A 17,750-nucleotide genomic window follows, 5' to 3' on the forward strand; every position below is an offset into this window, starting at 1 on the left:
GAAGCCTGGTGGGAATTCAGCTGAAGACATTGCCTACATCAGAACAACCACCTTTGTAGTTGCATGAGTGCAAGCCCCTGCAGAAGACACAATCCACTCCAGTGCAGCAGGGTATTCTGTTCTATATAGGTTCTTATAACATGCTCATCATTGTAGTATCCAAGCACTTACGCTACACTTCGTATAAACTGTGCCTACATTAGGGGTTTGTAGGGGTGCCTGAAAACCCAGTGTAGGAATTGCTCCTCAAGTTCTCTGCTGGTGTCGGCCTGGAGATCAAATGTCTGGTTTCTTAACACGATAGAACAAATCATTTTGTTCAAGTTTGGTTTCAAGTAAACCATCAGTGTTGTAACTGGAGGTCAAATAGGCTTTCAAAATAGAAGGCATCTTCCCACCACCAGCTTTAAGAAACTAAAATAAATGCACTACACTGGCACAGTTCACACACTTGGTATTTACATACTGCTCCTGTTCTACCATACTGATACAGTAAATAGTTAATCCATCCATGGGATTTTATCACATGTTCTGTAATCCTTTCATTATAACTAGGGATCATTACTGAGAAATCTTTAACATGATATGTCTGAAGTGCCAAAGCAGGCACATGGTCAGATTCAAGGGTGATATTAATGGATACACAACCTTGGAAGCAGGTGTAATTTACACACCAAGTGGGGTGGTGTGGAGAAAGCAACAAATCGGAAGATGTGAGGAGTTTAAGATGAAGCAGAGGGAGGCATGTGAGATCTCAGATTTAGGATTCTCCTCTTGCTGATCAGAATGTTTCGGCTTTTCTGTTACATTTCAAGATGTGATACCAGAAAAAACAAACGTGAAAGTTCAGGCAGAAAGTCAAAACTATAAATAGAAGTGTAATAATTCAAATGATTACAATTAATGTCTAATTAAACAGTCCACACTGTGCTAAAACACTCCCAAAGAATGACATTAAGAGTTTGGGTGTAAAGAATTCTTTTGAAGGCAAGCTATCCAAATCTGGTGTTCTGTGCTGATCTGGTGTAGGCCTGGAGAGAATCAGAGGATTTTCTGAAAATGCCATTGCTGAACAGAGCTTTTCACACGTTACTAGATTTCTCAATATCCTCCAGGTAAGCATTAATGGAGCCCATTAATGATTGACTTGGAAAATACAATTACAACTCTGCTCTGTGACTTATGCCATTATCCCTCCATGTATTGCTTTGCAATGGCACAGCCATCCCCCACTGGTTTTAAAATATGTGCCCCTCCATTAGATGTCCCATCTTCAGCAGCCCAGGAGGCAAGAATCTCAACCTGGAATTTTTAGATGGCCAAAATCACTGCCATCACTGCTCTAGGTCAGTTTGCTGCATTACTAATGTTTCTGTAAGTGACAAGTGCAGTCTACACACAAAATAGAATTGGCAGATGCACAAGTGCCAGATGGTTCAAAATTATTATGGCAGCATTAGAGATGACTAAAAAATAGAACATTAGTGATCCATTAACAAGACCTCAGTTTCATACATTAAAAAAAGAAAATTTAACACTATGGCAAATAATTAATGGTATTCTACTTTCTACATAGAGCCTACAGACTCGTGAAATCTATTCAGAAATAAATCTACACCATTTAATCACTGAAAAAAAATCATGACTATCTCTCACCCACAAACTAATACATTGTTTAAAGATTATTGCTGTGATGGGACCAATAGAGTCAATATAAAAAGGTGGTTTTATCCAAGTATGAGGACTAACATTTCAAGCTCTGTATTTTAAGTTGCAAAAGAGTTTTTATGTCTGTAAGTTAAGAATCTGGGAGCATCGATTGTGAACACTCTGTTGGGTACGAGAGGTAGCTCCACATACAGACACTCAAAAGCATCACCACTGGCACTATCCTGATTTCCTCTGAACATTCCCAATCAGGCTTACATACATACATACCTAGACCAACATCTTCCAACCTAGTTTCCTACAGTTAGACTACAAAACTGTATTTAAACCTCTTAAATAGCCACAGCTTGATTTTCAAAGGTGCTGAAACCCTGCAGCTCCCACTGAGAGTTCCTCAAAGTGCTACGCTCCTATTATATCTTTTCTAAGAGATAACATTCGTCTAGTTCCCATAACGTAACACCTGGTGATTAAGTACTCTCATACACAACTAAACCATCTAACCCCTCAGAATTAAAATTGACCACGAAAATTTCCTGCCTTCCATATTAAAATGCAGGTCAAGATAGACTCAAGCCAGAAGAAATTATTTCTAAGTGAAATAAAAGCTACTGTAGCTGCAGTCACTTTGTCAAGTTTTTTTTGGGAAAAATCCAATATGAATTATTTAAGCAGTAATACGTTTTCTTTTTAGCCTCTCTCATAGAACAGCTCCATGCATCACTGGCTAGGTGAAAGTCTGCAAGGTACAGTAGTTGTAAACCTGAAACACACCTGGGCACTAAGCTGAAAATTAAACAAACCTACCACCAAAGATACTTTTGTTACAGCTACCGCTTGGTCTCGCTGCAAGAGCGGGAAGTCTCTGAAGATTTCTGCAGAACTAGAACCTCTCTTCTCTCACTACTCCTATTTAAAAGCCACTTCCCTTCAAAAGAGAGCCAGCATGCAGAAAAAGTAAGAAAAAAAGAAACCAGGCTTACCTATACCCTACAAGATAACAGGATGTCAAATAAAATTCTGATTTCAAAGGCAGATGTGATCAGACTCTTTCATTTGCACTTTTGTGACTGAGTAAAAACAAAAAAAGTGATTAGGCACAAGGTAATTTGATTTGCACAATGACAAAGCTGATGTTTTGCCTCCATTGCATGATTTATTGCTTCCTGTATCATGGCTTTCAGGAGTAATAAGTATCTGAAATACCAGCCAACAGACTATATGGAGAACAAGTTAGGACCTCCAGTTCCAACAGCTCCTACAGTGATGTGGGGGAGAGGTGCAAAAGAGTGCATTATCAGACTGTAAATATGCTAGAAAAGCAGACAAATGTAGCCTAGACCGCATCAAATAGAGGCTGGGTTAAAGGCAGAATAAAGGATAATAGAAGGCCACATGAAGGGCAAGAAATACATAAAACATGCTTAACAGATTTGGAGCACTGTGCAAACGTGGATCATCTAAGAGAAAACATGGAACTTATTTCATGAACATCTGAGCACCACAGAATATAGTACAACAGAGCAGAAGACAGTTATAAAACAAGAAAGTAATAGAACGCTATGCCTCTTGATAGGATCTGAACCTCCCATTTCTAACCCTGCAGTGCAGGAGATAAACAGAACTTAATCTAGATACTGGAGTAGGACTGAATATTGCCTACTCTGATCCAGTCTGGTTGTGGGGATTAAATTACATGTTCCAGGGCATTTCTGTGGCAGGCTGATTTAAAAAAAAAAATAATAATAAAATAATCAGTGACAGGTGTTTGAAGCTGCTCAGGTTTGGGATTTTAGAAGTAACTGTGATAAAAGGCAGAGTGCAGGAGTGGCAGTTTGACAATGTGTGACATGTACATTACCATTATGTATGTAAAATATTTTAATATAATAAAGTGCTGCAGAGAGCAGAAGGGAGGGAATTCTGGAGAGGAAAGAAGATTAAAAAAACCAAAACCACTTCTTGATGGTAAACCAGGTTAGGCCACGGAACACAGTCTCTCAAGGGAAATAGTGGAATCACCCACCAGAAATTAGCATATTTAAAAATAAACCACACAAAATATTAATATTCAACAGGGAACAATCCTGCATTGGCAGGGGGGTGGAGTCGACGACATTACTGGCCTTTTTTCATCTCAAGATTCTGTGACCGTACAGCAGAAACCAGTAAAATAAAGACCATTCTGAGAAAGCTACTTCCTGGTTATTTTGCATAGGCTTAAAATGAATTAAATGGTGAATCAGGGAATTGTACTGCAGAATTAATTACATTTTTGCTATGTACAGTCTATGAGCTGCAGACCATTTCCTCCATTTTGTGTATACAAACTAACAGAAGAGTGGCAAATTTTAGCTTTTTTTTTTTTTTTTTTTTTTTTTTTGAAGTTCATACAATTACATCTTTCAAATCAGGTGTTTACAATGTTTTACTATGCACTGACACAATGGGTTTTTTTAAAATGATCACGTGTTACTTTGATAGACTCTTCTTTTCAAGACTAATGTCTGTTTCTTTCTCATGATCATCAATCTCCTTAAGAAGTTCCTCCTTTTCCTGGAAGTAATCCCGGAACCATTCAATATGCTCAGCTTTTTGTTTAACACTTAGATATGGGTTCTTGGAAAGCCCGCAGGTCACTAGTTCCATGAAGTGGCGAATAGGTCCTTGCTTGGGAAAATCTTCTAGGTATTTATCCAGAAAGATATGTTCATGAAATTCAACATCATCTTCAATACCTATAACGTGAATTGCAAGACACTTATATCATCATAATTTCAGTTTGCCTTGTGTGTGTTCACGAAGTGTTGCATGTAAACTCCTTCTACTTGGTAGAATTAATAGTTCAGTGCTGTACCTCCCCCACCCCCACCCCCCCAAAAAAAACCCCACCCTGCAGTGGAATGGAAGGGGACTGTGGTGAGGTCCAACACACACTTCGACCCCTGTCCTCCCCAAATAAGAGATTTCAGTGCACAGATGTCATGCCAACATCCACAACTCTATTTTCATTTTGTGTTTCTCTTTAAGAGGGCAATTTTTACCTATAATTCATATTTGGTAATGCCATTGATGCCTGACTCTGAAATCCATTTCCTTACCAAAAAACCCTGTTTTCTTCAACTACATGCAAATGCTGGTTTGTTATGGGCTATGAACACTGGGCTGCTAGCAATATTTTAAGGTAGTACAAACTGAACAAGCCTACCTTCAAAAGTATTTGTTATTTGAATGAGTTCCATGCTTATACACCTTTACCTCGATAGAACACTGTCCTCAGGAGCCAAAAAATCTTACCGCGTTATAGGTGAAATCGCATTATATCAAATTTGCTTTGACCCACCAGAGTGCGCAGCCCAGCCCCGCGCCCCCCACCCCCCAGCCGAGTGCTGCTTTACCACATTATATCCGAATTCATGTTATATCGGTAGCGTTATATTAAGGTAGAGGTGTATGTTCATTATATTTCATAATTTTAGGTATTTTACTATTAAATTTGAAACAGGGAATGTTTTTAAACACTTCTTTTAACCCATTCCAGACTTTTGCAATCATAAAAATACAAATAGATCGAGGTACACACAATTGTAAGATTTTGCAAGTTTTGTCAGATGTTACCTTTCGCAGTGATGAATGCAAAAATATTACATTAAAAAGCATTCCATCTCACAGCTAGGTGGCATAGTGGTTTGTTACAGACCTTTCACCAAAAATGCCTCAAGATCAATCAAGTAGTGATTTCAGGCCTCTTTCTAGTGGATTTCACTGTTTTTTGCTCTGTATTTTGACACTGGTGTTCAGAGGACACACAAATCAAAGGGTAAGACGGGGTAGGCAACCTATGGCACGGGTGCCGAAGGCGGCACACGAGCTGATTTTCAGTGGCACTCACACTGCCTGGGTTTGGCCACCGGTCGGGGAGGCTCTGCATTTTAATTTAATTTTAAATGAAGCTTCTTAAACATTTTAAAAACCTTATTTACTTTACATACAACAATGGTTTAGTTATATATTATAGACTTATAGAAAGAGACCTTCTAAAAACATTAAAATGTATTACTGGCATGCGACACCTTAAATGAGAGTGAATAAATGAAGACTCAGCACAGCACTTCTGAAAGGTTGCAGACCCCTAGTGTAAGATCTTGAGGTCTACAAACTCAAATATGTATAGAAAAAAGGGATTGTCTCAGAAATACCATGAGATTTGGCCATACTACCAATCCAGAAATCAAGACAGACGAGGGTCTGTGACTGCACAGAGATTTTTTTCCCCGCTTCAGCTGATAAAAGAACCTGTCACTAATTAATGTAATTATTTGATAAGGTATAAAATTAACTATCATGAATGCTGTAATACATTTCTAAAGACTACAGAACAGTAAAATGTTTGTTTATAGATGAACAAGATAGTTAAAAAACAAAACAAAAAGGGAAGTCAAGTCCATTGGACTTAAGTTAAAGATCTAGTAGATACTTGCCTACATCCCAAACCCAACAATTTGATAAAATTAAGCCCAAAAATGTTTATGCCAATGATCACTACCGTAGTAACAGAGATACTGGCAAAGTTATTTGTGGAAGCTTGCATATCACTTATTATGAGTGTTATTAATCCTTCACATAGCTGTGAATAAGCATTACAGTTTCCCACATTATAAGAGAACATTTAAAAGTATTTAAGTGATTCAAATACACCTAACCCTTTTACAAGCCAAACCCCTTAGAACTAGAGTGACCTATCATGAAAAAACATCTCTGTACATTAGCACATTAGTTTGGTGCATGTCATCTTAGTAGAACATAATATTGAAGACTGGAATTTGTACTATTTGCAGGTTTACATTCATTCTCTCTTATATTTGTAGTAAAGAAAACTCTCTTTGCATTATCGGAAAGGATTGACTATATTGCAGGTAAATACTTCCAGGTAATAAAACAGGAATGAATGTAAAATTATTTAGATACTAACCAGGATATGACATATTTGGCAATAACCTTAATCATCAAAATGAAAGTCAGATAATAAAGACAGACATATTAGTGCAAGGATTAATGGCATGTCAGCTTCTTCCAAACCTCTAGCAGCCCAGCACTGTAACATGGAAGTATCTCTCAACTTGTACACCATACTCGCAAAGTAACCATAGTTTCCTTCCTGTTTTTCCTTCAGACACTGCAATTCCTAAAAAAAGCTGCAAAAGGATGTCTATTTTTCTACACTGCATCATCAGTAATATATGCAGTGTTTATCAATACCAGCTACCCATCCCCTTTATCTCCCTTGTCCTTGAAAGAGAAACCAGATGTTTCCCTCTTCCCAGAAGCTAACATTTTCTTCACTGATCATATTGGCTTTAAAAGGCATATTTCCGCTGGGCTTGGAAACTCAAATCCACTTTGTGAATACTAGGAATCCTCCAATTATAACAACAATGGGTTCCAATTCTCCTTTTCTCCCCCAATATTTTGTGGTTTCCTGAATCAGGAAATCCTGATAGTTATTGTTCGTGATTCTAGGGTCCCCCTTAAAATATTCTTGTAATCTGTTGGTCATAAAAGTCTGAGAGAAATTGACCGATTTCTATTAAAAGAATCTGAACAAAGCAATAGTGAAATAGGAAGGCAGCGACTATTATTATTTTTGTATTATTGTAGTGTCTCTATAAGCCCTAGTCATGGGAGAGGACCCCATTGTGCTAAGTGCTATATAAACACAAAACTTAGGGTACGTCTACACTACAGGATTATTCCAATTTTACATAAACCGGTTTTGTAAGACAGATTATACGAAGTCGAGTGCACGCAGCCACACAAAGCACAATAATTCGGCGGTGTGCGTCCATGTACCAAGGCTAGCGTCAATTTCTGGAGCATTGCACTGTGGGTAGCTATCCCGTAGCTACCCCATAGTTCCCGCAGTCTCCCCCGCCCATTGGAATTCTGGGTTGATATCCCAATGCATGATGGTGCAAAAACAGAGTTGCGGGTGATTCTGGGTAAATATCGTCACTCATTCCTTCCTGCATGAAAGCAACGGCAGACAATCATTTCGCGCCCTTTTTCCCTGGATTGCCCTGGCAGACGCCATAGCATGGCAACCATGGAGTCCGTTTTGCCTTTTGTCACTGTATGTGTACTGGATGCTGCTGACAGAGGCAGTACTTTAGTGCTACACAGCAGCATTCATTTGCCTTTGCAAGGTAGCAGAGTCGGTTACCATCCCTATTGATGGGGGACTTCAACTATCCAGATACATGTTGGGAAAATAACACCGCAGGGCACAGACTATCCAATAAGTTCCTGGACTGCATTGCAGACAACTTTTTATTTCAGAAAGCTGAAAAAGCTACTGGGGGGAAGCTGTTCTAGACTTGATTTTAACAAATAGGGAGGAACTCGTTGAGAATTTGAAAGTAGAAGGAAGCTTGGGTGAAAGTGATCATGAAATCACAGAGTTTGCAATTCTAAGGAAGGGTAGAAGGGAGTACAGCAAAACAGAGACAATGGATTTCAGGAAGGCGGATTTTGGTAAACTCAGAGAGCTGATAGGTAAGGTCCCATGGGAATCAAGACTGAGGGGAAAAACAACTGAGGAGAGTTGGCAGTTTTTCAAAGGGACGCTATTAAGGGACCAAAAGCAAGCTATTCCGATGGTTAGGAAAGATAGAAAATGTGGCAAAAGACCACCTTGGCTTAACCACGAGATCTTGCGTGACCTACAAAATAAAAAGGCGTCATATAAAAAATGGAAACTAGGTCAGATTACAAAGGACGAATATAGGCAAATAACACAGGAATGCAGAGGCAAGATTAGAAAGGTAAAGGCACAAAATGAGCTCAAACTAGCTATGGGAATAAAGGGAAACAAGAAGACTTTTTATCAATACATTAGAAGCAAGAGGAAGACCAAGGACACGGTAGGCCCACTGCTCAGTGAGGAAGGGGGAAACAGTAACGGGAGACTTGGAAATGGCAGAGATGCTTAATGACTTCTTTGTTTCAGTCTTCACTGAGAAGTCTGAAGGAATGTCTAGTATAGTGAATGCTTACGGGAAGAGGGTAGGTTTAGAAGATAAAATAAAAAAAGAGCAAGTAAAAAATCACTTAGAAAAGTTAGATGCCTGCAAGTCACCAGGGCCTGATGAAATGCATCCTAGAATACTCAAGAAGTTAATAGAGGAGGTATCTGAGCCTCTAGCTATTATCTTTGGGAAATCATGGGAGACGGGGGAGATTCCAGAAGACTGGAAGGGGGCAAATATAGTGCCCATCTATAAAAAGGGAAATAAAAACAACCCAGGAAACTACAGACCAGTTAGTTTAACTTCTGTGCCAGGGAAGATAATGGAGCAGGTAATTAAAGAAATCATCTGCAAACACTTGGAAGGTGGTAAGGTGACAGGGAATAGCCAGCATGGATTTGTAAAGAACAAATCGTGTCAAACTAATCTGATAGCATTCTTTGATAGGATAACGAGCCTTGTGGATAAGGGAGAAGCGGTGGATGTGATATACCTAGACTTTAGTAAGGCATTTGATACGGTCTCGCATGATATTCTTATAGATAAACTAGGAAAGTACAATTTAGATGGGGCTACTATAAGGTGGGTGCATAACTGGCTGGATAACCGTACTCAGAGAGTAGTTATTAATGGCTCCCAATCCTGCTGGAAAGGTATAACAAGTGGGGTTCCGCAGGGGTCTGTTTTGGGACCGGCTCTGTTCAATATCTTCATCAACGATTTAGATGTTGGCATAGAAAGTACGCTTATTAAGTTTGCGGACAATACCAAACTGGGAGGGATTGCAACTGCTTTGGAGGACAGGGTCAAAATTCAAAATGATCTGGACAAATTGGAGAAATGGTCTGAGGTAAACAGGATGAAGTTCAATAAAAATAAATGCAAAGTGCTCCACTTAGGAAGGAACAATCAGTTTCACACATACAGAATGGGAAGAGACGGTCTAGGAAAGAGTATGGCAGAAAGATCTAGGGGTCACAGTAGACCACACGCTTAATATGAGTCAACAGTGTGATACTGTTGCAAAAAAAGCAAACGTGATTCTGGGATGCATTAACAGGTGTGTTGTAAACAAGACACAAGAAGTCATTCTTCCGCTTTACTCTGTGCTGGTTAGGCCTCAACTGGAGTATTGTGTCCAGTTCTGGGCACCGCATTTCAAGAAAGATGTGGAGAAATTGGAGAGGGTCCAGAGAAGAACAACAAGAATGATTAAAGGTCTTGAGAACATGACCTATGAAGGAAGGCTGAAGGAATTGGGTTTGTTTAGTTTGGAAAAGAGAAGACTGAGAGGGGACATGATAGCAGTTTTCAGGTATCTAAAAGGGTGTCATCAGGAGGAGGGAGAAAACTTGTTCACCTTAGCCTCCAATGATAGCACAAGAAGCAATGGGCTTAAACTGCAGCAAGGGAGATTTAGGAACTTTTTCCTAATGTCCAACCTAACTGTCAGGGTAGTTAAACACTGGAATAGATTGCCTAGGGAAGTTGTGGAATCTCCATCTCTGGAGATATTTAAGAGTAGGTTAGATAAATGTCTATTAGGGATGGTCTAGACAGTATTTGGTCCTGCCATGATGGCAGGGGACTGGACTCTATGACCTCTCGAGGTCCCTTCCAGTCGTAGAGTCTACGAGTCTGCCATGCCATTATAAACTGGCGATGAGATGACTGTTATCAGTCGTTCTGTACCGTCTGCTGCTGTCATGGGTGCTCCCAGCTGGCCTTTGCTGAGGTCAGCCGGGAGCGCAAAGACAAAAATGGGAATGACTCCCCGGGTCATTCCCTCCTTTATGTTTTATCTAAACAGAGAGTCAGTCCTGCCTAGAATATGGGGCAAGTGTACTAGAGAACCAGTGTACCAGAGAGCACAGCTGCTCCATGTCAGATCCCACAGAAATGATGAACTGCATACCATTCTAGGGGCTGCCCCTGCTACAATCCCACCCGTTGCTTCCTTCCTCCCCCAACCCTACTGGGCTACAGTTGCAATGTCCCCCCATTTGTGTGATGAATTAATAAAGAATGCAGGAATAAGAAACACTGACTTTTTAATGAGATAAAATGAGGGGGAGGCAGCCTCCAGCTGCTATGATAGTCCAGGCAGTACAGAATCTTTTCTTTACACATGAAAAGGGGGGGGGGGAAGGTGCTGATGGAGCTCAGCCTCCAGATGCTATGATGAAGACGGTTACCAGCTGTTCTGTACCATCTGCTGGGAATGACCGAGAGTCACTCCTACTTTTACCCAGGTGCCCCCGGCCGACCTCACCAAGGCCAGGCAGGAGCACTCACAAGATGATGAGGACAGGTATCAGTCATTTTGTACTGTACTATCTGCCACTGGGGAGGGGAGGGAAGAGGATGCTGCTGTTCAGTGCCGCAGCACTGTGTCTACCAGCAGCATGCAACAGACATATGGTGACACTGAAAAAAGTCAAGGAACGATTTTTTTCCTTTTTCTTTCATGGGGAGTAATGGGGGGGTTAATTGACGAGATATACCCTGAACCACCCCGGACAATGTGTTTGACCCTACAGGCATTGGGAGCTCAGCCAAGAATGCAAATGCTTTTCGGAGACTGCGGGGACTGTGGGATAACTGGAGTCCTCAGTACCCCCTCCTTCGCTCCATGAGCTTTCATTTGACTCTTTGGCTTTCCGTTACACTTGTCACACAGCACTGTGCTGTGGCCTCTGTCTATCATAGCCTGGAGATTTTTTCAAATGCTTTGTCATTTTGTCTTCTGTAACAGAGCTGTGATAGAACAGATTTGTCTCCCCATACAGCGATCAGATCCAGTATCTCCCGTACGGTCCATGCTGGAGCTCTTTTTGGATTTGGGACTGCATCGCCAACCGTGCTGTTCAGAGCTCCACGCTGGGCAAACAGGAAATGCAATTCAAAAGTTCGATGGGCTTTTCCTGTCTACTTGGCTAGTGCATCCGAGTTCAGATTGCTTTCCAGAGCGATCACAATGGTGCACTGTGGGATACCGCCTGGAGGCCAATATCGTCGATTTGCGGCCACACTAACCCTAATCCGAACGGCAATATCGATTTCAGCGCTACTCCTCTCGTCGGGGAGGAGTACAGAAACTGGTTTAAAGAGCCCTTTATATTGATATAAAGGGCCTCGTTGTGTGGACGGGTGCAGGGTTAAATTGGTTTAACGCTGCTAAATTCAGTTTAAACACGTACTGTAGACCAGGCCAAAATGTTCTCATTCTAAGTCCTCTGTGTTCTATACACTAAATGAGTAGCTTCCTACAGAAGTTTAAGGGTACTTTTGGTAGGGTTATATAGTCACTAGTTCCAAGTATAGATATCAAACCTGATCAGAGTTTTGGAAATGGGCAAATAAGTTTTTCAGATCTTAAAAATGCTGGCCAACATTTTTTGCCCTTTTCTACCTTTTTTTAAATTAAAAAATTTCTATGTCTGTCTAGTAGTAGTGCTCCTTCCTAACCCCAAAACATGAACTCTTGCAATTTGGGAAGGAAGTAGAAGAAATATGTGATAGCTTCACAGTTTGGCATTTAATTGAGCCAAAACCATTTAAGAGAATTACTGAAACAGCTAACATATGACTGGTGGAACTTCTGCATATAAAAGCTGCCAGATGCCATTACATGTTTGCAAAGATTTCCTTTAACCCTATCACTACAACAGTGGCAACCCCTGACGCACCAATGATCCAGAAGAATTGGTTCTTCAAAATGAGGCACTTATATATGGGAGAGAACCAAGATGTGTTTTGTCCTATTTACCCAGTGAGTTATTCAGAAGTCATGTGATCAAGGCACGGACGTACAGCTCAAGCCATTTTAAAAAGGGACATGGATGCTTCAGAAGGATGTCTGAAAAAGTAATTGCATACTTTTTCTTTCCTATCTATATTTTATTTAAAAGTTTAAGAACTGGGGTACCACTATAATGCTCCAAGTTAAACATCTGTTCCCACAACAGATACAGTCCTAAGCAAAATTAAAGTGTATAACCACAGGCTTATGATATATAAAAAGAAAACCTCTATTTCTTGGTACAGAACTAGGTGATGGAAGGTAATGTTACTGAAGAGACAGGGATACAAAATCTAGAATTAGAACTGGTAATGAGTGCCACTTTTCTGTAATTCTGTTAGAATTACAACAAATTTGGCACAACTTAATGAGTTTCCCCAAGCCTTCTATTTCACTTTGATGTACCTGATGTGATTAATGACCTGTAAACAGAGTTGGCGCTTTGATAGGATGGAATTTATTGGCCTGATTTTTGCAACCCGACCTATGATAAATTTTGGAGCTCTCTGTTGGCATTTTCCACATGACTAATTTTTGTGGACAAATCAATAAAGATTCTTGCTTAAGTATATGTGAAGACTCCTTGCTAATTCACTACCCCCAGACAGCAGGGTTCCAGCCACATTACAACACAGTGGCTACAGTGATATAAGATTGCAAAAACATGACTTGCATATATTTGGATTAGTGCACAACAGAACGGATCGATTCTCATGGAAGCAATGATTAAATTCTAAGAAACCACCAAAACAGGACGAGAACATTAAGAAACAGCTCAACCACATTATGCAATTTACAACTCTACACAGAATGGCAGATTTTCAAGGAGTATCGCCTCCAGAAACCAACCTGTTATGTGTTATGTCTTTAATGATTTAAGACCACTGCCAAACTTTCTGCAGCTATTAAAACCCTATCTAAAGAATGTTCACACACTTTCCGTATATCTGCATTTCCTCTTCCATGAGGTTCTTTATATGTTTGTTGTTTAACTTCACATATAGATACTTCTATAAAAAAGGAGAGGTTTACTTATGTACTGTATAATTTATGTCCAGCCAGTAAGACTGTTGGAACAGCTCAATGTTGTGACTTTGATTTTGCTTATGAAATGGACAGGCCTAAGGGAACAATCGGCCTGTAATATTCAGTAAATTGTTGTATGCAGCGTTGCTGTAGCCATGTCAGTTCCAGGATATTAGAGTGACAATGTGGGTGAGGCAATATATCTTGGTGAGAGAGACAAGCTTTTTGAGCACCTAAGAGCTCTTCCTCAGGTCTGGAAAAGGGACTTTAGTACGTCACAGCTAACTACAAGACTGAACAGATAGTTTAGAGTAAGTATTCAGTACATAATCTAAGGGACCATTCAAGATGAAGTGGCCAGTTTATACCCCTGTAGTAACAGAGGAAGAAGGGGAGTTAGTGGGATACAGATTGTTGTAACAAGCCATGAATCCAGTGCTTTATTAAGACCATGGTTTTTAATGTCTCCTTTGAGGATGAGGACTGGAAGGTGAGATAGAGCAATCGTTTTGTGAAAAATGTTCACCCACAGGTGATAGTGTGTTTTTGTCTTAATATTTTGCTATGGAAGTGCATTGGATGATGTACACTGCATGTGTTAGGCATGTGTAGGATCCCTGGATCTTGAAAGCTGTGTTGTGGGAGGTGATGAACATTGTAGCTGTGGAGATATCCATAATTTCACTAGACACTAAAAACCATGATCTTACTAAAGACACTGGCTTTATGGCTTATTATATCAATCTGTAACCCAAATGCCATAGTAAGTAGTAGTATCTTATGTAGCTGGGTGACCTCTTGGGGTTTGCATCTGGGGTAAACGCCAATGAAAGCATTTAAACTATATCAAAATGTAAATGATTTGTGGGGTTAGTTTCCTTTTTATATTTGATTTGTTAGCTTTAGAGTGGCTATATAAGTAGCAGAAACTCTCTAGCTACAAAATCCTACTAAGAACCAGTGAGCTTGGCTGGATTTAAGCAATTTCAAGCCACAGCCCTAGACCTGTTCAGTGATCACAATTTCATCATGCTTCTTCCCCCAACTCATTTTAATATTTAAACTGTTTTCCTTAAAGTTTTGATTAGGATCTAATAGCAAAATTTCCAGGATGTCTTCATCTGAGGCTTCACTAATTTAGGACAGCTTAAAGTTGCTTACTTGAGCAAAAACATTAGTAAACTATTGTATGTAGAGGCATACCTGAAATACATTATTAAAACTCTGAAGTATTAGTGTTGGTGCTCTAATTCTCTACAAATATAAAGAGACCACAAAAGCTACAGTACGCTTACCCGCCTCATTATTAATAGGGAACTCCCACAGTTTTCCCTCTTTTGTCCACTGGATCATCTCTTCAAACCCATTCCGAGGTGGCTTTTGATTTACTGCTGCAATCTGATTAGCAAGTTCCAGATCCCAGAGTGAAGGTGAAGACTCTAAATAAGAAAAAAAAGATACTCCAGACCTGTAAGTTTGCCAGAGAATTATTGACTTAAGCATATTTTGTTTAAGATTATCAAACTTAATGAAGGCTAGTCCTTTCACACATACATTATTTTAAGTTGTACCAATTAATACCATATTTCATGGTGTGCTTTTGCAATGAAAGCCCACTGAATTCTCAAAGGACTATTAAACTAGCCTACTGATCTGTCAAAATTGCAGCTAAGTTATTTCAACCCCTTTCCCAAATGTTAAGAATAGGAATTAACTTTTTCCATTGTGTGACAGTTGCTGTTTTTGACACTTTTTGGCTGCTTTTTGTTAGTCACAAGTTTTTATATTTAACTCGTCAAATTCTGAACTTGGTCTATGTACTCTTTATTAAAGACAAGAGGACCTTGTTTACTCTAAAGTATTTCCTGGTATTTCATGATCATGCTCTCATTCAGCAAGGCAGCCCACATCTGCAAATGTTCCCAATTGTTTACTATGAACCTCGCCCATCTTGTTTGGTGGCCCAGCTTTTCTACCAGTTGAGATTTTTGGATGCCAGAGTCAATAATCTAGCATAGAAAACTGAGAAATCCTGACTTCCCATTTATCTCACTACCTTAAATGTTGTCCCCTTTCATAGAATATACCATAAATAATCTCAGAACTCACATCTTTTATTATGCCCACAATAAATGAGACTGTCATCATTAATATTAAATGATAAAAAATATATTAGCTATACTCAAGGACATGCACATGACTGATCTGAGTAACTTCTATCACTATAATGCTCATTCTCCCACACCCTGTCCCCTCCGTGTTTGTCATCCCTCAGTCAGTCATCACATCACGCTATCTAAGATTACATTGTGAACTCTGAGACCGGGACTATGGCCTAAATTTTCAGAAGCGACTAGAGATTTTGGGTGTCCAACTTGACATGATTTAAAGGGGTCTGACTCTTTCAGATGTCTCATGCTGGACACCCAAAATCACTGGTCACTTTTGAAAAATTAGGCCCACGTCTTTCTACCTCAACAGTGAAGTGCTGTAAAATAGTGTGTGTGTGTGTGTGTGTGTGTGTGTGCATATATTTTGAGAGAGAAAATTTAACACACACATAAATATATATTAAATACTATATGCAAATTTTATAGATTATATATAAAAATTATAATTTTGCATTTTCTTAGGCACTCTTAAAAGATCAATTTTGAAGCAGTTACTTCTTCAGACAGTTTACTTTGCTTTCATAAGTGCTAAAAAAACTCCATTCATCTCTTCCATTAAACAATCCTGTCTAAAATATTCTAGTATTCCCTCGATAGCTCACTCAACCCACCAACATCCTTGGAATTCGGCCAAAGCATTATATGTTATGAGTCCTATTCATTTAGTCATCTCTTGGCTTCATGTCTAGCATTTACATAACTTGCAGCAGTGCTCATCTCACCCAGCTTTTTTACTCATTGAGACATTCCTTCCTGCTTAATTTCTTTTCATTCTCAGGCACACAAAACAAGCCATTGCCCATCTACAACAGATGAAGGTCCACTACCTGAGAGCAAGAAGATGCATGGTATTTGGAAGCAGAGACCAGGTCAAACTGCCTTACAATAATTTTCTAACCGTGAAGACTTCTTTTTCAAAAAATGTGTCCCAATTTAATAATGGTTTGTCTAATTAACTTTGGTTTCAGAGGAAAAATTATCCCTTTCCATTGAAAAGCCTCCCTTGCAATAAGTTTCCATTTTTATGTTTGTCTTTGCAAGAAAGAAAGCTGGAGTTTCCTAAAATGAAAGCTTAAGTCTTCAGAAGTCACATCGTTTACGGGTCACAGCCATTCTGACATTTACTATTTCAAACGTTAGTAGTTTAAAACTAATGAACTAATCTTTGGTCTTGTGGACCACATCAACTAATTGAATCCAGTAAACTAACTTCTCTTTCTTTCCTTTGCTACAAAAATGACAGACACACACAGACTTTCACTCTTGAGAGCATTTCTATTTTGAGGGTGGTAAATTAGAAAACCCTTGCTCAAATTAATTCATACTTGGCAGAAAAATCCTGTCTCAGCCATACCCATCAGTTAACCATTTTCACGTAAATATTCTTTTGTTTGGAGATGTTAGAAGGATACCCAAAAAAGATGTAATGAAAATCGAGTTACAACATTAATTATAAAGGAATCATTGCTTCTACTTTATCCTTTAAGTAATTATATTCTGATAATTTTCTACTAATTAATCTTCTTTAAAAGAATGACCCAGAGTTTAAGTTTACAAGCATGGTGTGTCTGCTGGATGCAAAACAACCTTATGTTTACCTTTATGGAACAGAAAACAGCATAGTGTAAAATGCTCCTCTCTCTACAGATTTAACAACCTTCCCTTGATTTTCCACTTAATATTCAGAATTTCAAAATAAATATTCAACACAAAACAAGGAACTTGCATTCATAGTGGGTTTAAACAACATTTTAGTTCAATATCTGCACTAATATGAACTAACAAGAAAACAAGGGGAAATAACTTAAGAAATCAAATATCTTATTGGTATTTCCTGCTATTAAGGAAAAAAAACTGTTTTGCAATGAGAGTTTTAGTCAGTACAGTTGTATAATATGGCTTCTGGCTTGAAATCTATTGTAGCTTTCCTCAACACTATTGGGAATTAAACAAGGAAATGCTGTTAAAAACTGAAATAGGCATCCTTGTTGATATCTTATGACAAATCCCATAAAGTTCACTTGCTTTCTTCAAGTTTTACTTGTGCTAAGGTCTATT

General features: G+C 39.1%; 1 protein-coding gene across 1 annotated transcript in view; it reads right to left on the reverse strand.

Annotated features, from left to right (window-relative positions):
• Positions 1-1,701: 1,701 nt before the first annotated feature.
• Positions 1,702-17,750, reverse strand: part of MRPS31 (mitochondrial ribosomal protein S31) — a 35,407-nt gene continuing 19,358 nt past the window's right edge. The window contains 2 exon segments of the mRNA XM_030564017.1: positions 1,702-4,406; positions 14,817-14,960. Coding sequence (XP_030419877.1) covers positions 4,141-4,406; positions 14,817-14,960 — 410 coding nt within the window. The 3' untranslated portion in view covers positions 1,702-4,140.

Source organism: Gopherus evgoodei, chromosome 1 (assembly GCF_007399415.2).
Source record: "Gopherus evgoodei ecotype Sinaloan lineage chromosome 1, rGopEvg1_v1.p, whole genome shotgun sequence".
Taxonomy (NCBI): Eukaryota; Metazoa; Chordata; order Testudines; family Testudinidae; genus Gopherus; species Gopherus evgoodei.